Source organism: Tinamus guttatus, unplaced genomic scaffold (assembly GCF_059628265.1).
Source record: "Tinamus guttatus ecotype Peru unplaced genomic scaffold, ASM5962826v1 Tinamus_guttatus_pri_ptg000616l, whole genome shotgun sequence".
Lineage (NCBI taxonomy): Eukaryota > Metazoa > Chordata > Aves > Tinamiformes > Tinamidae > Tinamus > Tinamus guttatus.
In genome coordinates, this window is record NW_028289150.1 from 131904 (window position 1) to 157558 (window position 25655).

At 55.1% G+C, this 25655-nt stretch overlaps 1 protein-coding gene across 1 annotated transcript; it reads left to right on the forward strand.

The window, feature by feature from the left end:
• The first annotated feature begins 324 nt into the window (after positions 1–324).
• On the forward strand, positions 325–25100 carry LOC148592376 (olfactory receptor 14A16-like). Its single transcript, XM_088535111.1, has 2 exons — positions 325–1067; positions 25097–25100. The coding sequence occupies exons 1-2, from the start codon at positions 325–327 to the stop codon at positions 25098–25100; spliced, it is 747 nt and encodes a 248-aa protein (XP_088391237.1).
• Positions 25101–25655: the final 555 nt, after the last annotated feature.

The following is a 25655-nucleotide window of genomic DNA, read 5'->3' on the forward strand; positions in this document are numbered from 1 at the left end:
AGCACACTCAGCCAGCACAAACCAGAGGTCAGACAAGGGAGCTGAACAAGGTAAAGGAGAGAGGAAAATGTGGCTTTACTAAGAGGAGTAGAAGGAGTTTTGCTCAGAGAAGCGTATTCTAATGTGTTGATGCTTTTTCCTCATTGGACAGTGCTTCGAAACAACAGCAACTCCTTCAACGAGTTCCTCCTCCTGCCATTCGCAGACAGGCGGGAGCTGCAGCTCTTGCACTTCTCGCTCTTCCTGGCCATCTACCTGGCTGCCCTCCTGGCCAACGGCCTCATCATCACAGCTGTAGCCTGCGACCACCACCTCCACACTCCCATGTACTTCTTCCTCCTCAACCTCTCCCTCCTCGATGTTGGCTCCATCTCCACCACTCTCCCCAAATCCATGGCCAATTCTCTGTGGGACACCAGGGCCATTTCCTACTTAGGATGTGCTGCACAGGTCTTTATGTTTGCCTTTTTCATTTCAGCAGAGTATTCTCTCCTCACAGTCATGGCCTATGACCGCTACATTGCCATCTGCAGACCCCTCCACTATGGTATCCTCATGGACAGGAGAGCCTGTGTCAAAATGGCAGCAGCTGCCTGGGCATCTAATTTTCTCAATGCTCTCCTGCACACTGGGAACATATTTTCCATACCACTCTGCCAAGGCAATGTGGTGGAGCAGTTCTTCTGTGAGCTCCCCCAGATCCTCAAGCTCTCCTGCTCAGACTCCTATCTCAGAGAAGTTGGAGTCATTGTCGTTAGTCTTTGTTTAGCTTTTGGATGTTTCATTTTCATCGTGGTGTCCTATGTGCAGATCTTCAGAGCTGTGCTGAGGATCCCCTCTGAGCAGGGCCGGCACAAAGCCTTTTCCATGTGCCTCCCGCACCTGGCCGTGGTCTGTGTGGTTGTCAGCACAGGCATGTTTGCCTACCTGAAGCCTCCCTCCATTTCCACCCCAGCTCTGGATCTGGTTGTAACTGTTCTGTACTCAGTGGTGCCTCCAGCACTGAACCCTCTCATCTACAGCATGAGGAACAAGGAACTCAGGGATGCACTAAAAAAAATGATTCAGTTGGTAATATTTCAGCAGCAATAAGCTGAAATCCCATCCTTCTACTCAAGTGATATCTAATTTCTCTCAGACAACTCCTGTGATTTTGGCATTCTTGCTTTAATAATGAGGTTTCTGCACAAGTTTCTGAATTCATCCTACTTCTCCAGAGGTGTTAACCGTGTCTTTCTGACCCAGAGGTCTTTTTTAAATGTGTCTACCATTGTGTCAGAGCTGTCGTTCCCCTAATTAAAGGGCATGTTTTCAGTGCATCTTGTAGATTGGGCTCTTCTTCCAAAGCTGGTGCCAAGAATCTGCTGAGAATTTGCTGAATTTTCAGCCTGAAATATGCTTGTTGCTTTTCTGTGGCTCTTCATGGGCCCAAGGCAATGAGCTCCTGGGGGGATATGTTAGGGAATAAGGACTGGATTCAGTTCTCACTTGTGAGTGCTCGGTGCTCCTGATAGTGATGAATGGCCAAGTAGTATATGACTGGGCCTGTCCCCCGTATGGTGGCCTATGAGCATATAGGGGACCTTGCAGGCACAGGGAAAGGAACTTCAAGAGCTGCTCACAACAGCTTATACCTGAAGTCATGTTCTGGATCTAGGGACACATGAACACAGCTGAGCCATTTTATATGCCCTGTGATTGCTCAGAGCATCATCCACAGATAGAGGCCCCTTGATACGGTGTTCTCAGGTACAATGATGCCTGTCCAGCTGGGTCTGTGTCCAACCATGACCACAACAACTGCAGAGTGACCCTGTGCCCCCAGAGCACCACAGCCCACTCACTCTACAGAGCAGCACCAGCATCTCGGGGTCCTGCAGGGAGCACCAGGAAGGCTCTAGGACCTTCCAGGCAGACCATAACTAAGGAATTAACCTGGGGAAGGGTTTTCCAGGGAGCAGGGATATCCCTGGGGAAGGGGAAAAGGAGCAATTGTGCTCTTAGAAGGAGGAATAAATGGGGAAAAGAAATATATTTCTCTGCATGTCAGCTAAGGGATGGCTGCTGTGTCCCTGGCAGCAGGAGGTGCCAGCAGAGCCCCAGGGCAGGGAGCCTTGTGCTGTGCTGGAGAGAGTGGCTGGCATGGGGGCTGCAGGCAGCCCGGGGTAGGGAAGCTCTGGGATACAGGAACGAGAGGCACAGAGTGTCCCTGTCCTCTGTGTCCATATGGGGGCCAGTTCCAGCTTGGAATGGATTGATGGGGCACCTGACACACACAGCCCTGTCCCCTGGAGCTGCTGTGCCCACAGTGGGGCTTGGGCTCTGGGGTGAGTGCCCTGCGGGGGGCACTGCTGTGGGGCCACCCCCAGCCTGGTCTGCTCTGCTGGGTGGGCTGGGAGAGGGCAGGGCAGGTGGGGAGAGCTGGAGAGGGGCTGGGCTGGGCTGGAGAGGGTCCGGAGAGGAAAAGGACGTTTGCTGAGCTGGGTGTCCTTGGTTGCATGGCCTGGCTGTGAAGGGGCCACAGGGCATTTGTCACAGATTGGTCTGTCACTTTGGCCATTTCCAGCACTCGTCCGACATTGGACATTCACAGGAGTCAGCAGGGGCAGGTTGCAGGGGGTGGCTGCCCAAGCAGGAGGGCTGTGGTGGGCTGAGATACCAAGGGTTGTTGCTGGGTCCATGCTGGGGAGACCTTTCCCCATCCTGGAGTGCTCCCTGCCCCATGCAGTGCCTGCACATCAGGACCATGGGACGCTTGTGGTTCCTTCGGGATCTGAGGCTGACTTCTTGGCCTGTCTCCTGAAGCAAGAGCCATGCAGAGATGCGGCAGAAGCAGGACATCTTCTTTGGGGGAAGCTGAAGAGAGGGCTAAAGCAGTGAAGCAGGACTGGGGTGAGCATGTGCGTGAGAGCTGGTTCCTGCAGGTGGTCATTGGCCGCAATGAGCCAGGCTGTTGGGCGCACTCAGCTGCTCCCCGTGTGCCGCATGACTCCCGCTGGGCCTGGCACTGCTGCCTTCCATCTCATCTGCCAACAACCTCCTTGTCTTCTTCCTTGCTTGTCCTGCTTGTCAGGCACCATACACTTATTCCCAGCTCCATAAGGGAGCAAGAAATCCCACAGCCTGGCATTGGAATGGATGCATATTGCTGGAAAAGAACCATTGTTCCTTTGCAGGCCTGGCCTTGGAGGCTCCCTTCCTTTCCAGAGAGCAATGACTGCTCTCCTAGGATGAGCTTGTCCTCTCCTGGCACTGCTTCAGTGCAGGCATTTAGAAGGGGAGCGCCTGAGTGTTGAGCAGAGCTGCGATCCCCGCTGCCGGTCGGGAATGCTCTTTGGCTTCATCATGTCCTACACTCTTTTTCTGTGCCACAATTTCCAAGAAGGAAAAAAAAAATAAGAAGAAATAAAAAGAATTGGAAATGGAAAGAAGAAAGGGAAAAAGAGAAAAGAAAACAAAACAGCATTAGGAAAAGATTAAAAGGAAAACAAAAAAAAAAAGAAAAGGGAAAAGAAAAAGAAAATGAAGAATAGAATAAGTGAAAAAGAAGAAGAAAAAAAGCAGATGGAAAACTGGCTGGGACATCCCAAAGGGCCATGTGTGAAGAAAGTCCTAGAGGGAAACTTTGCAGGCCCTCCCTTGCTCCTAGGGTCTGAAATCTTAGCACTACACACACACATCTTCAGTGGGGATGATTTTAGTGCCTGACATCACTTGGATAAAACATACAACACTAAAACAATGATACAGGAATATATATTTAAACAACAACAAAAACAGAACAATATATTAAACGATAACAACAACAATAATAAAAACAATATCAATAAAACTAACAACAGGAATATCAACAATATCAACAGGAACAAATACTACTATAAAAGTCTCTAATGAAAAATCTAGATAAGAAGTTATTGCTGCAGTCCCTGGGCCCAGTGCTTCCCAGCAGCAGCCAGAGCGAAGGGGAGCTTGGTCTGCAAGGGAAAAGGAGGCGTGAGCAGGGCCGAGGAGCGGCTCAGGGGCTCCCGTGGAGCAGAGGCTCTTTGGCGGCTGCGCGGGCTCTTTGGCAGCAGCGCTGCCGTCATTGGTGCCCTGGCAGAGGCTTGGCGTGGCCAGCGCAGCCCAGAGGCCGGCAGAGGGGCTGAGGCAGCAGGTGCCCAGGCCTTGGGCGCTCCTGCGCCCTGTGCAGCTCTGCCCCGGCGCCGCGGCCCGCCAGAGCGCCCGCACACCTGGGCCAGGCTCCCGCGCGGCTGCTCCCCAAAGGCAGCGCGGAGCAGCGCCAAGGGGCCGGGCACAGCCCCAGCTGTGCCCGTGCAGCCGGCAGCAGGGGCCATACCTGGGGGCTGCAGCTGGAGCTCTCCCAATCCATCGGCTCTTCTTGGCTGCAGCCGACCAGGGTGATGCTCCCCACGGTCTGGAAGAGAGGAGGAGACCTTGGTGGGGACGGTGTGTGGGGAAGAGGAAGGGCAAGGGCATCCAGGGGCTACGGGGGCTGTACCTGGCTGCTGCCGTAACTGAGCCACTCCATAGGCTCAGGGTGGTCCCCTGAAGGCCCCCTATCCATGTGCGGAGCCTGTAAGAGAGAGGGAGGCATTTTCAAGACAAGTCCCAGAGCTGGGGAGTTCTGGCCCCAGGGCCCCTCTTCCTGCAGCGAGAATCAGGAAAGCGAGAAGGGGCCAACCCCATCCCCAGCTGTCCATGTGCACCCGGCAGCAGCAGCAATACCTGGAGGGCACAGCTAGAGGTCTCCCACTCCATAGGCTCTTCATCCTGGCTGCATCCAGCCAGGCTGTGGGTTCCTGGGCTCTGGAAGAGAGCAGGAGAGCATAGGGGGACAGTCATGGTGGCAGATCTGGCTCTGTGCATGGGGCCTCATTTCCCCTGCGTACACGGGGCAGGCGGTGCACAGAGCCAGGGCGCCAGGCTCAGGCAGCAGCCCCCGAGGCCTTGGCCGCTCCTGGCCCTGGCGCAGCTCTGCCCCAGCACCCAGGCCTGCCAGAGCTCCCTGCCACCTCTGCCACCAGCCCTGCGGCTGCTCTCGCAGAGCCAAGCGCCAGCCGTCCCCGCACAGCCTCTGCCTGCATGCACAGTACCTGCACTGAGCTCTCCCATTCCATTTCTTCGACTTCACATTTATCCATTTTTTTCACTGTCCTGAGTCTGCAACGGAATGGAATTGTTTACATTTGCAGCCATGAGAGCAGGGATCTCTGTCCCAGGAGCCTCTTGGCATCTCCATGTGCGGGAGCAGTGGGGCACAGAGCAGGAAGTGCTGGGCCAGCCTGCATCACTCCCCTTGCCTCCAGCAGGCCCTTTGGCAGGTAGGCGGGGAGCCCAGTGCCAAGTGGAGGAGAGAAAAGGGCAATGTCAGCGGTGTGAGCGCCAAGTGTCGCGCGGTGGCTTTGGGGCCTCCCCTGGGAGGCATCGCGCAGGCTACCCTGCAGCCCCGCAGCTCCCCTGCATCTTGTGGGCACCACGGGTGGCCCCTGGTGCTGCGCGGCCCTGCTGCTCACCTGGCCTTGCTGCTGCGTGGCCAGCACTGGGGCCACTGTGAGGCGCAGACCTGGGAAGCATCCGTGTTCCCGTGGCGATAACTGCCCCTCTGGGATGTTCCACTGCTGCGTGGGGGGAGGAGGGCAGCGGCAGGGGCCAGGGGGGCCGCCGTGAGGAAGGGTCTGCGTGTGCTGGACTCCCCCTGGCACTGCTGAGCCTGGTGGCAGAGAGCAGTGCGTGGCCTTGGGCTTCCTGGGTGCCAAGGAGGGCTCCTCACGCAGCCCCATGGTGCTGCTGGTGGCTGCCTGCCCAGAGGCCGGACTCCACTTGGGGCTCTGCTTACACCCCTGCAAGCAGCCTTGAATGCCTTCATCTTTCTTCCCTGCTCCACTCCTGCCCTTACCGCCTGATAGTCTCGAGACAGCTTTCTTTTCCATGCTCTAGACATGTTCCTTGGCAGTGCAATGAGTGCGAAGGGCAGTTGTGCCCAGGGCCGGGTGTGCATGTCCTCAACAGAGCCCTTGTGAGTTGGTGGTGGCCTGGGAGCCCCTGGTGCTGCTGGGCTCCTTCTCTTGTCCTGCCGTGCACCTTGCAGGTGCCATGTGCTGTGGCTGAGAGCAGCCTTGGTGCGGCTCCTGCACTGCTGCCCCTACCACGGCCTCCTCGGGCTGCAGAGGGCAGAGCAGGCACAAATGTGCCCTCAGCAGCAGCAGGGAGCTGCAGCTGCTGCAGCTCTGCCCAGCACTGGGCTACAATGCTCACTTGCTAATGGAGGTGATTTCCCAGCCTTTGGGTAAGGACAGGAAAGCCAAGGGCAGGTGGAGCAGGAGATCCCCCTCACGCAGAGGAAAATCCCTCCAAAATCAAGCAGTGCAACCCCTGCACCGAAGTGCTGGAGCCCAGAGGAGCATCTTGCTGCTCGCCAAGCTTGCTTGCTGGCATGCTGAAAGGGGCTCCCGCTGGACAGAGTAACCTCCTTCCTGGTCCCCAGATCTTGGCATCTCCCATGCCGACAGAAATGTTCTTCGCATCCCTGACATCACAAGCTCAGAAACAAGAACCCTGCTTATCCAGTGTCACCTTTTTCTAATTAAAGACCAAACTTCATAAATATATTTTAAAATTGCTGACTTTCCCAAGTATGGAAAAGCTGTGCTGTGCTTGCTGAAGCCAAGGTGCCTTCCCCCTTAACTCTACTGGTGCTGGGAGTGCAATTGCAGGCTGAGTGTTTGGCTCCAGTTTTATCTGGGGCAATGGGCCAGGGATTATAGACAAAGGGGATTTACCCTCCTCTCCCTCTGCCTTCCCCTTCCCCAAACACTGTCTCAAAATACAGAATTGGGATCGTGTCAAACCCTGGTTCCTTTGGTTCCAGCAGCAATTCAGCAGCACACAAAGAGTTAAATTATGGCATGAGAGTTTGGCCATGTGTTGAGAGGCCACTCTGCTTTTAGCGGAGGATCTCTAAGCCGTGCGCCTGTTCCTGTGCTGCTCACGGCGGCATCAGGGAGGCCGGTGCGCAGGACAGGAGCTGCTCCCTGGGGCAGTGCAGCCCCGCGGCGCAGGGGACAGGGACACTGCATCCTGGGCACCTGTGCAGAGCAGGGGGGGTCTTTTCTCCCCTTTGGAAGCAGCTTGGGAAACAGCCAAATACAGGGGTGGAAAGCAGGTTTGGTTGAACTTCCCAGCAAGTGAACAAACTCCCAAGAGCTGAGTGCTTAGCTCTAGGTTAGGGGATCAAGTGCAGCACGGGCAGGTACCAGGACACGTAGCCTCTCTTCCCCCGCACACCTCAGCCCCAGCCCAGCGCCCTCCTGCCAGCAGCCCGTGTGCTTGCGGTGCGCTCCGCGAGCCGCCGTGCCGGCCTCTTGTGCAAGCGCTGTGGTCTCCAGGGCCTCCGCTCCAAGGAGCCCCATCTCTATTGAAGCCATGGATGAGAAGCCCTGTGTCCCTGTCCACGTGGACGTCCATGGGAAGCCGTTGCTGTCCTTGGGCAGCACAGGGACACGCTGTCCTCACCAAACAGAGTCCCCACAAGGGGCCGCAGCACCCGCTCCCCACAGCCTCTGCAAGGGGCAGTGTGGGGCTGCTGGAGCAGCGCAGCAAGGTGTGCGGCCAAACGCACCCGTCTGCCAGCCAAGGCAGGCGCCCTCGCGCAGCGCCTCTCTGCAGGAGCACCGGGGCATGGCCTGGTACCAACTGCCGCCACCATGGCCAGGCCAAGCCCAGCATGCAGCTGCCACTCCTTCCTTCCCACCCATTTCAATTGCAGGGTTTTGGTGATATATCAGTGGAAAACAAACCTGGTGTAAATGTTTTTTGTGGAGCTTAACAATCTCTTTGCAAAGTTCCTCATTCCTTGAGCTTAAAAGAGCCAGGTTATTAACCACCATAGCAGCATTTCTAACCAAAACACTACGACTTAAGCAGGCCAGGAGTGCCAGGAGCTGCTGTCACTCTAACCCATTCCTGGCGCCCAACGCAGGGCTGGGACCGGCCAGGTGATGCCTTGAACTGCAGCTCCCCCCTCTTGAGAAGCAGGTGGAGGTGTTTAGGATATTCACCAAACTACAGCTGCTTGCAGTTAAGAAATGATGAGTTATGTGTGAAACTTATGCATTGATTCTTGGACAAAAGCATCTTGCAGCAGTTTGAAGGAGGGTGATCCAGTCTAGAAGAGACATGGTGTTATTGGAGTAAGTCCAGCTAAGGGCCCCTTAGATGATTAGGGGACTGGAGCCTCTCTCATATGAGGTGTAGCTGAGCGAGCTGGGGCTGCATAGCCTGGAGAAGAGAGGACGGTGGAGAGTTTTATCAATGTGCTTAAGTATCCAAAGGGAGGCTGTGATAAGGACAGGTCCAGATTTTTTTCAGTGATGCTCAGTGACAATGATGAAAGGTAATGGGCACAAATTGAAACACAGGAAGGTTTTTCTGAAAATAAGGAAGGTGTCTGAGCATAGGAACAGGCTGCAGAGGAAGGCAGTGGAGTTTCCAGCCCTGGCAATACTGAACAGGTGTCTGGGCAGGGTCTTGGGCCGCCTGCTGGAGGTAGCCCTGTCAAAGCGTGAGGATGAACAAGGTCTCTGAAGGCCCTTTCCAATCTGAGCCATCCTGGAATGTTTAAAGCTAGAATATATCCTTCATGCAGGCTACGTGGAACTTCAGTGTTTCAGAGTGAAACTGATACCCGAGCTCCTGCGTTGATATTTGTCCAGTGTAAGATGGTTATTGCAATCTATCTTATGACCTTGGCGTTTGCAAAAGTTTTGTTCTTTTCTTTACTTATTTACTTATTTTTCCTGGCCACGTCTGTCTATGATGTATGCTCTACCCCTTAGAAAACTCCTTATAGTCCATGAAAATGCAAATATTATTTTCTAGGAGTTCTCTGTAACATGACAAGTTCTACATTTTTTTTTATTTTTATTTACTGATTTTTTTTTCCTTACACTGACCAAGAAACCCTGAAGTGTTTTGACTTTTCTTTAGGAGGCCAAGGCAGGATGCCCCACACTGCCTCCTGAGGAGCTCTCAAATTGACTCAAACTGTCTCCTTATGTCCGCTGTGCAGCGCTTGAGGAGATACTTCCCAAGAAGCAGCTTGATATTCCTGACAGAACAGGAAATGCCTGCATGTCCCGGATGGAACCTGCCTCAGTGGGTGGATTCACATGCCACACTTGCCACCGTGTGCTCTGCTGGTCACTGACTCCTTGAGAGATGTTCTGCAGGTGTCCTCACTACTCCTCTAACTGCATCAGGGGGGAAAGGAAACAACGGAATCCTACCAAGCACTTAACCTGAGCAAACTCTGTGTCTCCTGGAAGTCAGGACATTGAACAGCTTCAGCAAAAGGTCTTCTGCTGTGCTGGAGAAGCAGATGGTGCCTACAGTGATGATCTGGAAATCACAAGAGCACTAGGACCTGCCATAGTCCCTGTTCCCCAAGGGGCTGAGGGACAGAGCAGCCTCCATCGTGGTCCCCAGTACGGGGCCCTTCCTGGCAGCAGCCCCTTTCTGCACCAGCTGCCTCCGGGGACACTGCCCCCCGTGACATGGTCCCTGAGCGTGTCCCAGCCCTGCTGGGCCCTGTGTCCCCCAGGGGCTCGTGGAGTTCGGCCCTGCATCTCCAGGCCCCGTATCCCTGGGGCGGGACAGCTTCCCTATGCCTGTGGCTTGCGCCCTGAGGGGACCCATTGTGTGCGGCACCCGGAGAGTTGAGAGCTGCCCCGCGGTGGGGCTGGGGGTTCTTTCCATTTGGGCATCCTGTGGGACACGTGTGCAGGTCAGGTGAAGGAAGGCCCTACACTTAGGGATTAATAGCAGGTTGATTTTTAATTGTCCTTGGTATAAGAATCTAATTTGACACATTTTGAGGATGCCCTGAGGCCTTCCCAAATCTCGTACACAGAATTGCTAGCATCATACATGAGGGAAGCACTACTTGTACGTGGTAAATGCTAGGACATTTCTTCCTGAATGTTCAGAGGATTCTCATCCTTGCAAGCAGTTTCCTTTAGTGCAGGGTGCCGGGTTAAGGGTAAGGGAGGGATTCTGGCGGTCCAGCCATAAGTGTTGGTCAGGTGTCATTCCCGATTCCTGCTCCGCTTATCAGTGCTAGGCCCTGTCATTTATACAATTAGGTGGAAGAAGACACGCCCATGATATGGTCATCCTCATAAGGTGATCCTTCCAGAATCTGCAGACAAGTTGCGTAAGATTCTCTACTCCCTGCAGCATGAGTGAGTGGCATTGTGCACTGCCAGTGGGTGCCTCTGCAAGACTTTCCAGATTCTTATTTGAGAAGTCCTTGAAAAGTGCATGCAAACTCCAGCATATGTTCTTGCTGCATCAGTGTCTGTGTGTGCCTTTTTGCTTGCTCATTCCATATGTATTGTTGGAGGGTGGTATTTGAGTAGGGCAAGTGGATTACTCTAGGCCTGAAGAGAAAAGTGTATTGTTGACAGAGATTTTATGTGGAATGTGTGGGTGTTGGGGACAGCTTTTTAGTAGGGAAATGCTGCAAAGGGAAATGCAGCTGTGGTGCCTGTGCTGGGAATGGATGAAAGGAAGCAGGGGCAATGTTTGGAGGCTTCGCTAAGCATGCAGTGGCTAGTGATTTTAGCTGTGAGGCCTGTCTTTTGTGGGAGGTGATTGAGCAGGGTGACCATGCTGGTAGCAAGGTGTGAGAATTGTGGTGTAATGGTTGGGAGGGAATGAAGCAGAGCAAGCAAGCGTTGTGAGGCTGCCCTCCTCATAGAGAGTGAAGGCTTTGTTCTGTCAGTCATTTACATATAAATCCCCCTTGCCGGTGCACATGTGCAGCATGAACAAAGAACTGTGTGAATGAAGCATGCAGCTTCCTGAGTGCATGAATGAAGCATGCAGCAACATGAATGAAGGGCAGCATGAATGAAGGACTAACATCTCTACATGTGCTTTGGTGAAATCCTGGCTCCAGAAATGACTTCTCAAGCAATCTCTCTTAAGCAGCTCTGTGGAGGGGAGTTTGGGAGGTCTGCTTGACAACAGGTCAAGCAGGAGGCAGCAATGTGCCCTTGTGTCAAGGATGGCCAGAGGGATGCTGGCCTTCACGAGGAGGAGTGTTGGCAGCAGGTGGAGGGGGCTGATCGTGCCCCTCTCCTCAGCTCTGCTCAGGCCACACCTGGACTCTTGTGTGCAGAAATATTGTGGGCTGCCCAGGACAAGAGGGATGTGGAACTTGCAGAGAGTGACCAGCTCAGTGCCACAAAGATGATGAAGGAACTGGAGCGTCTATCTTATGAGGAAAGAGTAAGCGATTTGGGCCTGTTTATCCTGGAAAAAACAAGAGTGAGAGGGGAACTTATCAAGAGGTACAAACAGCTGAGGGGAGGATGTAAAAAGGACAGGGCCAAACTCTTCTCGGTGGTGCCCAGCAATAGCCCAAGAGCTAAAGGGTGTAGATTGCAACACAGTTACAATGGATGCAAATTGCTACAAACTTTCAATGTGCATATGAGGAAGGGCTTTTTGACAGTTAGGGTGACGGAGCACTGGAAGCGGGTGTCCAGCGAGGTTGTGCAGGCTCCTTCTTTGGAGCTCTTCCAAAGCCTCCTGGGTGTGATCCTGTGCAACGCGCTGTAGGAGTCCCTGCTTGTGCAGGAGGGGGTTGGACTGATGATCTCGAGAGGTCCCTTCCAACGTCAACCCCTGTGTGACTGTGTGACTTGGGAGGGCTCCGTGGGCACCCAGGACGGCAGTGATGTTGGAAGGGCAGTGGTGGGGTTTTGTCAGGCCGGAAGGCCTCTTCTCTTGTGGCACTGAGTTGTCACCATGAGCAACTGGCAGATGGCCCTGCAGACGGCAGAGGGACAGAGCAGCCTCCATCGTAGTCCCCAGCACGGGGCCCTTCCTGGCAGCAGCCCATTTCTGCACCAGCTGCCTCCGGGGACACTGCCCCCCGTGACATGGTCCCTGAGCGTGTCCCAGCCCTGCAGGGCCCTGTGTCCCCCAGGGGCTTGTGGAGTTCGGCCCTGCATCTCCAGGCCCCGTGTCCCTGGGGCGCGACAGCTTCCCTTTGCCTGTGGCTTGGGCCCTGCGGGGACACGTTGTGTGCGCCACCCAGAGAGTTGAGAGCTGCCCCACAGTGGGGCTGGGGCTTCTTCCCCAGGGCCACATGTGAATGGAATTCCAGGAAGGAATTTTTTGCTGTTGCTCCCATGCCCCTGGTGCACACAGGGCTCCACACACACACCTGCGGTGGGGATGGTTTTTTGTGCCTGAGCTCACTTGGAAAAAACTGGCAACATATGAGCAATGATACAGGAATATATATTTAAACAAGAGCAAGAAAGAATAACAAAAACAATAATAACGACAACAATATCAATAACAGTAACAACAACAATATCAAAAACAATATAAACAATATCAACAACAACCAAAAACTACTGTGACGCTACATAGAAAAAAATCCAGAAAAGAGTCCAGGGCTGGAGTCCTCATGCCCAGCGTTTCCTGGTAGCAGCCTGGGTGAAGGGGAGCTTGGTCTGCAAGGGAAAAGGAGGCATCAGCAGGGCCAAGGAGCGGCTCAGGGGCTCCCGTGGAGCAGAGGCTCTTTGGCGGCTGCGCGGGCTCTTTGGCAGCAGCGCTGCCGTCATTGGTGCCCTGGCAGAGGCTTGGCGTGGCCAGCGCAGCCCAGAGGCCGGCAGAGGGGCTGAGGCAGCAGGTGCCCAGGCCTTGGGCGCTCCTGCGCCCTGTGCAGCTCTGCCCCGGCGCCGCGGCCCGCCAGAGCGCCCGCACACCTGGGCCAGGCTCCCGCGCGGCTGCTCCCCAAAGGCAGCGCGGAGCAGCGCCAAGGGGCCGGGCACAGCCCCAGCTCTGCCCGTGCAGCCGGCAGCAGGGACCATACCTGGGGGCTGCAGCTGGAGCTCTCCCAATCCATCGGCTCTTCTTGGCTGCAGCCGACCAGGGTGATGCTCCCCACGGTCTGGAAGAGAGGAGGAGACCTTGGTGGGGACGGTGCATGGGGAAGAGGAAGGGCAAGGGCATCCAGGGGCTACGGGGGCTGTACCTGGCTGCTGCCGTAACTGAGCCACTCCATAGGCTCAGGGTGGTCCCCTGAAGGCCCCCTATCCATGTGCGGAGCCTGTAAGAGAGAGGGAGGCGTTTTCAAGACAAGTCCCAGAGCTGGGGAGGTCTGGCCCCAGGGCCCCTCTTCCTGCAGCGAGAATCGGGAAAGCGAGAAGGGGCCAACCCCATCCCCAGCTGTCCATGTGCACCCGGCAGCAGCAGCAATACCTGGAGGGCACAGCTAGAGGTCTCCCACTCCATAGGCTCTTCATCCTGGCTGCATCCAGCCAGGCTGTGGGTTCCTGGGCTCTGGAAGAGAGCAGGAGAGCATAGGGGGACAGTCATGGTGGCAGATCTGGCTCTGTGCATGGGGCCTCGTGTGTCCTGCGTGCACAGGGCAGGTGGTGCAAAGAGCCAGGGCACCAGGCTCAGGCAGCAGCCCCCGAGGCCTTGGCCGCTCCTGGCCCTGGCGCAGCTCTGCCCCAGCACCCAGGCCTGCCAGAGCTCCCTGCCACCTCTGCCACTAGCCCTGCAGCTGCTCTCGCAGAGCCAAACGCCAGCCGTCCCCACGCAGCCTCTGCCTGCGCGCACAGTACCTGCACAGAGCTCTCCCACTCCATCTCTTCAACTGGAGAGTTGTCCATTTTTTTAAGTCTCCACCAACTGCAAAAGAAAAGGAGTCATTGTCATTTGCAGCCGTGAGAGCAGGTGTCTCTGCCCCAGCAGCCGCTTGGTGTCTCCGTGTGTGGGAGTGGTGGGGCACAGAGCTGGGCCTGCCCGCGGCAGCCTCCTTGTTCCCGGCAGGCCCTTTTGCAGTTGGGGAGCCGAGTGGCAAGTAGAGGAGAGAGAAGGGCAATGTCAGCGGTGTGAGCGCCAAGTGTCGCGTGGTGGCTTTGGGGCCTCCCCTGGGAGGCATCGCGCAGGCTGCCCTGCAGCCCCGCAGCTCCCCTGCATCTTGTGGGCACCACGGGTGGCCCCTGGTGCTGCGCGGCCCTGCTGCTCACCTGGCCTTGCTGCTGCGTGGCCAGCACTGGGGCCACTGTGAGGCGCAGCCCTGGGAAGCTTCCGTGTTCCCGTGGCGATAACTGCCCCTCTGGGATGTTCCAGTGCTCCGTGGGGGGAGGAGGGCAGCGGCAAGGGCCAGGGGGGCCGCCGTGAGGAAGGGTCTGCGTGTGCTGGACTCCCCCTGGCACTGCTGAGCCTGGCGGCAGAGAGCAGTGCGTGGCCTTGGGCTTCCTGGGTGCCAAGGAGGGCTCCTCACGCAGCCCCATGGTGCTGCTGGTGGCTGCCTGCCCAGAGGCCGGACTCCAATTGGGGCTCTGCTTACACCCCTGCAAGCAGCCTTGAATGCCTTCATCTTTCTTCCCTGCTCCACTCCTGCCCTTACCGCCTGATAGTCTCGAGACAGCTTTCTTTTCCATGGTCTAGACATGTTCCTTGGCAGTGCAATGAGTGCGAAGGGCAGTTGTGCCCAGGGCCGGGTGTGCATGTCCTCAACAGAGCCCTTGTGAGTTGGTGGTTGCCTGGGAGCCCCTGGTGTGCTGCTGGGCTCCTTCTCTTGTCCTGCCGTGCACCTTGCAGGCGCCATGTGCTGTGGCTGAGAGCAGCCTTGGTGCGGCTCCTGCACTGCTGCCCCTGCCACGGCCTCCTCGGGCTGCAGAGGGCAGAGCAGGCACAAATGTGCCCTCAGCAGCAGCAGGGAGCTGCAGCTGCTGCAGCTCTGCCCAGCACTGGGCTACAATGCTCACTTGCTAATGGAGGTGATTTCCCAGCCTTTGGGTAAGGACAGGAAAGCCAAGGGCAGGTGGAGCAGGAGATCCCCCTCACGCAGAGGAAAATCCCTCCAAAATCAAGCAGTGCAACCCCTGCACCGAAGTGCTGGAGCCCAGAGGAGCATCTTGCTGCTCGCCAAGCTTGCTTGCTGGCATGCTGAAAGGGGCTCCCGCTGGACAGAGTAACCTCCTTCCTGGTCCCCAGATCTTGGCATCTCCCATGCCGACAGAAATGTTCTTCGCATCCCTGACATCACAAGCTCAGAAACAAGAACCCTGCTTATCCAGTGTCACCTATTTCTAATTAAAGACCAAACTTCATAAATATATTTTAAAATTGCTGACTTTCCCAAGTATGGAAAAGCTGTGCTGTGCTTGCTGAAGCCAAGGTGCCTTCCCCCTTAACTCTATTGGTGCTGGGAGTGCAATTGCAGGCTGAGTGTTTGGCTCCAGTTTTATCTGTGGCAATGGGCCAGGGATTATAGACAAAGGGGATTTACCCTCCTCTCCCTCTGCCTTCCCCTTCCCCAAACACTGTCTCAAAATACAGAATTGGGATCGTGTCAAACCCTGGTTCCTTTGGTTCCAGCAGCAATTCAGCAGCACACAAAGAGTTAAATTATGGCATGAGAGTTTGGCCATGTGTTGAGAGGCCACTTGGCTTTTAGCGGAGGATCTCTAAGCCGTGCGCCTGTTCCTGTGCTGCTCACGGCGGCATCAGGGAGGCCGGTGCGCAGGACAGGAGCTGCTCCCTGGGGCAGTGCAGCCCCGCGGCGCAGGGGACAGGGACACTGCATCCTGGGCACCTGTGCAGAGCAGGGGGGGTCTTTTCTCCCCTTTGGAAGCAGCTTGGGAAACAGCCAAATACAGGGGTGGAAAGCAGGTTTGGTTGAACTTCCCAGCAAGTGAACAAACTCCCAAGAGCTGAGTGCTTAGCTCTAGGTTAGGGGATCAAGTGCAGCACGGGCAGGTACCAGGACACGTAGCCCCTCTTCCCCCGCACACCTCAGCCCCAGCCCAGCGCCCTCCTGCCAGCAGCCCGTGTGCTTGCGGTGCGCTCTGCGAGCCGCCGTGCCGGCCTCTTGTGCAAGCGCTGTGGCCTCCAGGGCCTCCGCTCCAAGGAGCCCCATCTCTGTTGAAGCCATGGATGAGAAGCCCTGTGTCCCTGTCCACGTGGACGTCCATGGGAAGCCGTTGCTGTCCTTGGGCAGCACAGGGATGTGCTGCCCTCACCAAACAGAGTCCCCACAAGGGGCCGCAGCACCCGCTCCCCACAGCCTCTGCAAGGGGCAGTGTGGGGCTGCTGGAGCAGCGCAGCAAGGTGTGCGGCCAAACGCACCCGTCTGCCAGCCAAGGCAGGCGCCCTCGCGCAGCGCCTCTCTGCAGGAGCACCGGGGCATGGCCTGGTACCAACTGCCGCCACCACGGCCAGGCCAAGCCCAGCATGCAGCTGCCACTCCTTCCTTCCCACCCATTTCAATTGCAGGGTTTTGGTGATATTTCAGTGGAAAACAAACCTGGTGTAAATGTTTTTTGTGGAGCTTAACAATCTCTTTCCAAAGTTCCTCATTCCTTGAGCTTAAAAGAGCCAGGTTATTAACCACCATAGCAGCATTTCTAACCAAAACACTACGACTTAAGCAGGCCAGGAGTGCCAGGAGCTGCTGTCACTCTAACCCATTCCTGGCGCCCAACGCAGGGCTGGGACCGGCCAGGTGATGCCTTGAACTGCAGCTCCCCCCTCTTGAGAAGCAGGTGGAGGTGTTTAGGATATTCACCAAACTACAGCTGCTTGCAGTTAAGAAATGATGAGTTATGTGTGAAACTTATGCATTGATTCTTGGACAAAAGCATCTTGCAGCAGTTTGAAGGAGGGTGATCCAGTCTAGAAGAGACATGGTGTTATTGGAGTAAGTCCAGCTAAGGGCCCCTTAGACGATTAGGGGACTGGAGCCTCTCTCATATGAGGTGTAGCTGAGCGAGCTGGGGCTGCATAGCCTGGAGAAGAGAGGACGGAGGAGAGTTTTATCAATGTGCTTAAGTATCCAAAGGGAGGCTGTGATAAGGACAGGTCCAGATTTTTTTCAGTGATGCTCAGTGACAATGATGAAAGGTAATGGGCACAAATTGAAACACAGGAAGGTTTTTCTGAAAATAAGGAAGGTGTCTGAGCATAGGAACAGGCTGCAGAGGAAGGCAGTGGAGTTTCCAGCCCTGGCAATACTGAACAGGTGTCTGGGCAGGGTCTTGGGCCGCCTGCTGGAGGTAGCCCTGTCAAAGCGTGAGGATGAACAAGGTCTCTGAAGGCCCTTTCCAATCTGAGCCATCCTGGAATGTTTAAAGCTAGAATATATCCTTCATGCAGGCAATGTGGAACTTCAGTGTTTCAGAGTGAAACTGATACCCGAGCTCCTGCGTTGGTATTTGTCCAGTGTAAGATGGTTATTGCAATCTATCTTATGACCTTGGCGTTTGCAAAAGTTTTGTTCTTTTCTTTACTTATTTACTTATTTTTCCTGGCCACGTCTGTCTATGATGTATGCTCTACCCCTTAGAAAACTCCTTATAGTCCATGAAAATGCAAATATTATTTTCTAGGAGTTCTCTGTAACATGACAAGTTCTACATTTTTTTTATTTTTATTTACTGATTTTTTTTTCCTTACACTGACCAAGAAACCCTGAAGTGTTTTGACTTTTCTTTAGGAGGCCAAGGCAGGATGCCCCACACTGTCTCCTGAGGAGCTCTCAAATTGACTCAAACTGTCTCCTTATGTCCGCTGTGCAGCGCTTGAGGAGATACTTCCCAAGAAGCAGCTTGATATTCCTGACAGAACAGGAAATGCCTGCATGTCCCGGATGGAACCTGCCTCAGTGGGTGGATTCACATGCCACACTTGCCACCGTGTGCTCTGCTGGTCACTGACTCCTTGAGAGATGTTCTGCAGGTGTCCTCACTACTCCTCTAACTGCATCAGGGGGGAAAGGAAACAACGGAATCCTACCAAGCACTTAACCTGAGCAAACTCTGTGTCTCCTGGAAGTCAGGACATTGAACAGCTTCAGCAAAAGGTCTTCTGCTGTGCTGGAGAAGCAGATGGTGCCTACAGTGATGATCTGGAAATCACAAGAGCACTAGGACCTGCCATAGTCCCTGTTCCCCAAGGGGCTGAGGGACAGAGCAGCCTCCATCGTGGTCCCCAGTACGGGGCCCTTCCTGGCAGCAGCCCCTTTCTGCACCAGCTGCCTCTGGGGACACTGCCCCCCGTGACATGGTCCCTGAGCGTGTCCCAGCCCTGCTGGGCCCTGTGTCCCCCAGGGGCTCGTGGAGTTCGGCCCTGCATCTCCAGGCCCCGTATCCCTGGGGCGGGACAGCTTCCCTTTGCCTGTGGCTTGCGCCCTGAGGGGACCCATTGTGTGCGGCACCCGGAGAGTTGAGAGCTGCCCCGCGGTGGGGCTGGGGCTTCTTCCCCTTTGGGCATCCTGTGGGACACGTGTGCAGGTCAGGTGAAGGAAGGCCCTACACTTAGGGATTAATAGCAGGTTGATTTTTAATTGTCCTTGGTATAAGAATCTAATTTGACACATTTTGAGGATGCCCTGAGGCCTTCCCAAATCTCGTACACAGAATTGCTAGCATCATACATGAGGGAAGCACTACTTGTACGTGGTAAATGCTAGGACATTTCTTCCTGAATGTTCAGAGGATTCTCATCCTTGCAAGCAGTTTCCTTTAGTGCAGGGTGCCGGGTTAAGGGTAAGGGAGGGATTCTGGCGGTCCAGCCATAAGTGTTGGTCAGGTGTCATTCCCGATTCCTGCTCCGCTTATCAGTGCTAGGCCCTGTCATTTATACAATTAGGTGGAAGAAGACACGGCCATGATATGGTCATCCTCATAAGGTGATCCTTCCAGAATCTGCAGACAAGTTGCGTAAGATTCTCTACTCCCTGCAGCATGAGTGAGTGGCATTGTGCACTGCCAGTGGGTGCCTCTGCAAGACTTTCCAGATTCTTATTTGAGAAGTCCTTGAAAAGTGCATGCAAACTCCAGCATATGTTCTTGCTGCATCAGTGTCTGTGTGTGCCTTTTTGCTTGCTCATTCCATATGTATTGTTGGAGGGTGGTATTTGAGTAGGGCAAGTGGATTACTCTAGGCCTGAAGAGAAAAGTGTATTGTTGACAGAGATTTTATGTGGAATGTGTGGGTGTTGGGGACAGCTTTTTAGTAGGGAAATGCTGTTAAGGGAAATGTAGCCGTGTTGCCTGTTCTGGGGAGGGATAAAAGGAAGAAGAGACAGTATTTGGGGGCTTTGCTAGGCATGCAGTGGCTAGTGATTTCAGCTGTGAGGTTTGTATTTTGTGGGAGGTGAACTCTCTCAGCATGGGCTCCTTCCCTTGGGCAGGTGGTGTGAGGAGCCAGGCGCAAATACTTGCTGAGCAGGAGGTGTGTGAGCACAGAGGTGTGCTCAGCAAGCTGTGCCAAGAGGCCGGCAGGAGCCTGCTCGCACTGTGCGTCAGGACTGCTTGCTGCCGGGTGCGAGCGCAGTGCCCGTTGTGGTCTGTGCAGAGCTGCAGTGGCCTTGCTTGGGAAGCTGCAGTCCTGCTGGCTTGCTGCGTATGGCAAAGGGGCCAAAGGAGGCCCTTGCTCCCTGCAGCTGTGGAAGATGAGGATATGGGTGGGTGCCTTTTGTTGTGCCTGGGGTGCCTGAAGAGAGGTCAGTTTGTGCCAAAGCTGCTCTCCTCCTTTCCCCTGGCCTCAGTGGTCCTGCAGCTCAGGTGCTGCTGGTGCTTTGCTTCCAAGGCCCAGTGTATCCCTGTGTTCCAGGTTGCTGGAAGGAGTTGACCTCATGCCCCACCCAGGACACTTGTGGTTCCTTCAGGATCTGAGGCTGCCCTCTTGGCCTGTCTCCCGAAGCAAGAGCCATGCAGAGATGCGGCAGAAGCAGGACATCTTCTCTGGGAGAAGCTGAAGAGAGGGCTAAAGCAGTGAAGAAGGACTTGGGCAAGTGTGTGCGTGAGGGCTGGTCCCTGCAGGTGGTCATTGGCTGCAATGAGCCAGGCGGTTGGGTGCACTCAGCTGCTCCCTGTGTGCAGCGCGATTCCTGCTGGGCCTGGCAGAGCTGCAGTCCCTGCTGCCTGTGGAGAAAACTCTTTGGTTCGGTGATGTCTTACACTCCTTTTCTCTGACACAATTTCCTCCCAGAGAACCATCTTGGAGGAAATAAAAGAAAAAAAGAGGTAGGAAAAAAAAAATAGGATAAAAACAAATTAAAAGAATTGCAATGAAAATAAAAAGAGGAAAAAATGGAAAAAAAAAAGAAGAGGAAAAGAAAAATAAGGAAAGATAAAGAAGAAAAAAATGTAAAGAACAAGAAAAAAGAAGAGTAGAAAAACAGGAAAAGAAGACATGAAAAAGGGTGGAAAATGAGTTGCGGTATCCGAAGGCCAATGTGTGAAGGGAAATCCTAGAGGGAAACTTTGCTGGCCCCCTCTTTCCCCTAGGGTCTGAAATCTTAGGGCTACACACACACATCTGCAATGGGGATGATTTTGTGCCTGACCTCACTTGGAAACACCACACAACAGTGAAAGAATGATACAGGAATATATATTTAAACAACAACAAAAATAACAATATAATAAACAATAACAGTAACAAGAAAAATTAGAACAATAAAATCAGCGATAACGACAATAAAACCAAGAACAATATTAACAAGAATAAATCTTAATATAAAAGTGTACAGAAAAAAATCCAAAGAAGAAGTTGCTGGTGTCCCTGGGCCCAGCGCTTCCTGGCAGCAGCCAGGGTGAAGGGGAGCTTGGCCTGCAAGGGAAAAGGAGGCGTGAGCAGGGCCGAGGAGCGGCTCGGGGGCTCCCGTGGAGCAGAGGCTCTTTGGCGGCTGCGCGGGCTCTTTGGCAGCAGCGCTGCCGTCATTGGTGCCCTGGCAGAGGCTTGGCGTGGCCAGCGCAGCCCAGAGGCCGGCAGAGGGGCTGAGGCAGCAGGTGCCCAGGCCTTGGGCGCTCCTGCGCCCTGTGCAGCTCTGCCCCGGCGCCGCGGCCCGCCAGAGCGCCCGCACACCTGGGCCAGGCTCCCGCGCGGCTGCTCCCCAAAGGCAGCGCGGAGCAGCGCCAAGGGGCCGGGCACAGCCCCAGCTCTGCCCGTGCAGCCGGCAGCAGGGACCATACCTGGGGGCTGCAGCCGGAGCTCTCCCAATCCATGGGCTCCTCTGTGCTGCAGCCGACCAGGCCACTGCTCCCCACAATCTGGAAGAGAGCAAGAGACCTTGGTGGCGATGTTGCATGGGGAAGAGCAAGGAAAGGGCATCCAGTGGCTGCGGGGGCTGTACCTGGCTGCTGCCATAGCTGAGCCACTCCATGGGCTCAGGTTCATTTCCTACTGGCCCTCTGTCCATATGAGGCGCCTGCAAGAGAGAAGGAGGCGTTTGCAGGGCAGGACTGAGAGCTGGAAGTGTCTGGACCCAGGATGTCTCCTTATGCAGTGAGAAGCAGGAAAGTAGGAAGAGTCCAGGCTCAACCCCAAATCTTCTGTTGCAGCCGGCTGCAGGGTTCAATACCTGAAGGGCAGAGCTGGAGTATTCCCACTCCATTGGCTCCTCATCCATGCAGCCAGCCAGTCCTTGTGTGCTTGCAGTCTGGAAGAGAGCAGGAGATCTTGTGGGGACGGTCATGGTGGCAGCGCTGGCTCTGTGCGTGGGACCTCGTGTACCCTGCATGTGCGGGGCAGGCGGTGCACAGAGCCAGGGCGCCAGGCTCAGGCAGCAGCCCCCGAGGCCTTGGCCGCTCCTGGCCCTGGCGCAGCTCTGCCCCAGCACCCAGGCCTGCCAGAGCTCCCTGCCACCTCTGCCACCAGCCCTGCGGCTGCTCTCGCAGAGCCAAACGCCAGCCGTCCCCACGCAGCCTCTGCCTGCACGCACAGTACCTGCACAGAGCTTTCCCACTCCATGTCCTCAACTTCACCATTATCCATTTTTTTCAGTTTCTAGGAACTGCAAGAGAAAAGAAGTCATTGTCATTTGCAGCCATGAGAGCAGGGGTCTCTGTGCCAGGATCCTCTTGGCGTCTCTGTGCGTGGGAGTGGTGGGGCACAGAGCAGGCAGTATTAGGCCTGCCCGCAGCAGCCTCCTTGCCCCCTGCAGTCCCATTGCCATGCAGGGAGCCCAGTGCCATGTGGAGCAGAGAAAAGGGCAATGTGAGAGGTGTGAGTGCCAAGTGTCGCGCGGTGGCTTTGTGGCCTCCCCTGGGAGGCATCGCGCAGGCTGCCCTGCAGCCCCACAGCTCCCCTGCATCTTGTGGGCACCACGGGTGGCCCCTGGTGCTGCGCGGCCCTGCTGCTCACCTGGCCTTGCTGCTGCGTGGCCAGCACTGGGGCCACTGTGAGGCGCAGCCCTGGGAAGCTTCCGTGTTCCCGTGGCGATAACTGCCCTTCTGGGATGTTCCACTGCTGCGTGGGGGGAGGAGGGCAGCGGCAGGGGCCAGGGGGGCCGCTGTGAGGAAGGGTCTGCGTGTGCTGGACTCCCCCTGGCACTGCTGAGCCTGGCGGCAGAGAGCAGTGCGTGGCCTTGGGCTTGCTGGGTGCCAAGGAGGGCTCCTCACGCAGCCCCATGGTGCTGCTGGCGGCTGCCTGCCCAGAGGCCGGACTCCACTTGGGGCTCTTCTTCCACCCCTGCAAGCAGCCTTGGATGCCTTGATCTTTCTTTCCTGATCCCCTCCTGCCCTTACAGCCTGATGTAATTGAGAAAGTTTTGTTGTCCATGGTTGAGACGTGTTGCTTGGTAGTGTGTGCCTGTTGTGACTTTTTCAGATGTTAACCCTTTACTCACCCCTTCCATATGTATTGTTGGAGGGAGGAGGTTGAATAGTACAGGTGGATTAGCCTGGGCCTGGGGAAAAATGTAGCTGTTGCCATTTTCATATAATGCGTGGGTTTTGGGGAGAGTTTTTTAGTAGAGTAATGCTGCTACGGGGAATGTGTGAATAGCCGTAGTGCCTGTGCTGGGAAGGGATGCAAGGAAGCAAGGGCAGTATTTGGGTGCTTCCCTAAGCATGCAGCGGCTGGTGATTTTTGCTTTGAGGCCTGTATTTTGTGGAGGGGAAAGAGCAGGGTGACCATGCTAGTAGCAAGGTGTGAGAATTGTGGTGTAATGGTTGGGAGGGAATGAAGCAGAGCAAGCAGGTGTTGTGAGGCTGCCCTCCTCATAGAGAGTGAAACTTTTGTTCTGACGTCATGCTGCCTGGGACACAATTAAGCAGAATGACACTCTAAGTAGCAAACGCTAAGCAGACATGCTATAAGAATCAAAAGGAAGAAAGAGAGGAGAATGAAAGAAAGGACAGATATGGGCCTGGGTTGCCTTGGGAAATATGTGGTGGTCTTGGTGTGTGAGATGAAAGGCTTGTGATGCCTGTTTCCTGGGGAAGATACGTGAGTAATGTAACAGTCCTATATGTAAATGTAGGACTAGCAATATGCTAGACTCTCTCCATGCGTCTCTGAGCAAGTGCCCAGCAGCTATCCCTGTCCCTAGCAAGCAATCTCCAGTACTGCAGATGGGCCGTGTGTGGGTGAGGTCCTCCCCTCATGTACCCAGCCAGGAATCCCAGCTTCCCATCCCACCCTGGATGGGCACTTGCCTTCAGGAGCTTCCTCTGCACCCATCTCTCCAGCCTGTCCAGGGCTCTCAGAAGGGCAGCCCAGAGCTCTGCTGTAGCAGCCATTCCTCCCACTTGTACATCACCATCCCCCTCGTGCAGGGGAAAACCCTCCAAAAGCAAGCAACGCAATCCCTACACCAAAGTGCTGGAGCCGAGAGGGGCATCTTGCTGCTGGCCAAGCTTGCTTGCTGGCATGCCGCAAGGGGCTGCTGCTGGACAGAGAAACCTCCATCCTGGTCCCCAGATCTTGGCATCTCTCATGCCAACAGAAATGTTCTTCGCATCTCTGACATAGCAAGCTCAGAAACAAGAACCCTGCTTCTCCAGCATCACCTTTTTCTAATTAAAGACCAAACTTGGTAAATATATTTTAGGTGATTGACTTTCTCAAGGAAAACCTGTGCTGGGCTTGCTGAAGCCAAGGTGCCCTCTCCCATGATTCTGTTGGTGCTGGAAGTGCGATTGCAGGTTGAGTGTTTGGCTCCAGGTTTATCTGGGGCGATGGGCCAGGGATTATAGACCAAAGGGGATTTAACCTCCTCTCCCTCTGCCTTCCCCTTCCCCAAACACAGTCTCAGAATACAGAATTGGGATTGTGTCAAACCCTGGTTGCTTTGGCTCCAGCAGCAGTTTAGCAGCACCCGAAGAGTTAATTTATGACGTGAGAGTTTGGCCATGTGTTGAGAGGCCACTTGGCTTTTAGCAGAGGATCTCTAAGCCGTGCGCCTGTTCCTGTGCTGCTCACGGCGGCATCGGGGAGGCCGGTGCGCAGGGCAGGAGCTGCTCCCTGGCGACAGGGGGACAGGAACATTGTGCCCTGGGCACCTGTGCAGAGCAGGGGGGGTCATTTCTCCCCTTCAGAAGCAGCTTGGGAAACAGCCAGATACAGGAATGGAAAGTAGGTTTTTGTGGACTTCCCCACTAATGAGTAAATTCCCAAGAGCTGAGTGCCTAGCTCTAGGTTAGGGGATCAAGTGCAGCACGGGCAGGTACCAGGACACGTAGCCCCTCTTCCCCCGCACACCTCAGCCCCAGCCCAGCGCCCTCCTGCCAGCAGCCCGTGTGCTTGCGGTGCGCTCCGCGAGCCGCCGTGCCGGCCTCTTGTGCAAGCGCTGCGGCCTCCAGGGCCTCCGCTCCAAGGAGCCCCATCTCTATTGAAGCCATGGATGAGAAGCCCTGTGTCCCTGTCCACGTGGACATCCATGGGAAGCTGTTGCTGTCCTTGGACAGCACAGGGACACGCTGCCCTCACCAAACAGTGTCCCCACAGGGGGCCGCAGCACCCGCTCCCCACAGCCTCTGCAAGGGGCAGTGTGGGGCTGCTGGAGCAGCGCAGCAAGGTGTGCGGCCAAACGCACCCGTCTGCCAGCCAAGGCAGGCGCCCTCGCGCAGCGCCTCTCTGCAGGAGCACCGGGGCATGGCCTGGTACCAACTGCCACCACCATGGCCAGGCCAAGCCCGGGACGGAGCTGCCGCTCCTTCCTTGCCATCCATTTCACTTGGGGGGTTTTGGTGAGCTGTCAGTCCTAAGCAAAGCACATGTAAATGCTTTTTGTTGAGCTTAACAATTTACCTGTAAAGTTCCTGATTCCTTGCAGTTAAAAGAGACAGGTTATTAACCACAAAAGCAGCATTTCTATCCAAAACACTACCAGGGTCTTATGCAGCCCGGAGTGCCGGGAACTGCTGCAGCGCTAACCCACTCCTAGCGTCCAAAGCAGAGCTGGGATGGGTCCGGTGTTGCCTTAAACTGCAGCTGTCCCATTTGGAGAAGGAGGTGGAGATACTTAGGATGTTCACCAAAAAACAGAGCTGGTGAAAGTTAAGAAATGATGTATAATGTGCTGTTTTGGGTGGAGGAAAGAGTCTTGTGGGAGATTGAAGGGGGATGATCCAGTGCAGGAGAGATGATAGGGTGTTACTGGATTGAGTGCAGGTAAGGGCCTCTGAGAAGATTAGAGCGCTGGAGCCTCTCTCATACGAGGGAAAGCTGAGTGAAAAGAGGATGGAGGAGAGTCTTATCAATGTGTTTAAGCATCCAATGGGAGGCTGTGGTAAGGTCCGTGCTGCATTATTTTCTTCTTCTTCCCATTTTCTTCTTCCCCTTTGGGCTATTGTGAAGGGAAGTCCTAGAGGTACCTTTCTGCTGGCCCTCCC

Coding starts and splice junctions, on each gene's coding strand:
- LOC148592376 (XM_088535111.1), top strand. CDS start 325: ATGTACTTCTTCCTCCTCAACCTCTCCCTCCTCGATGTTGGCTCCATC.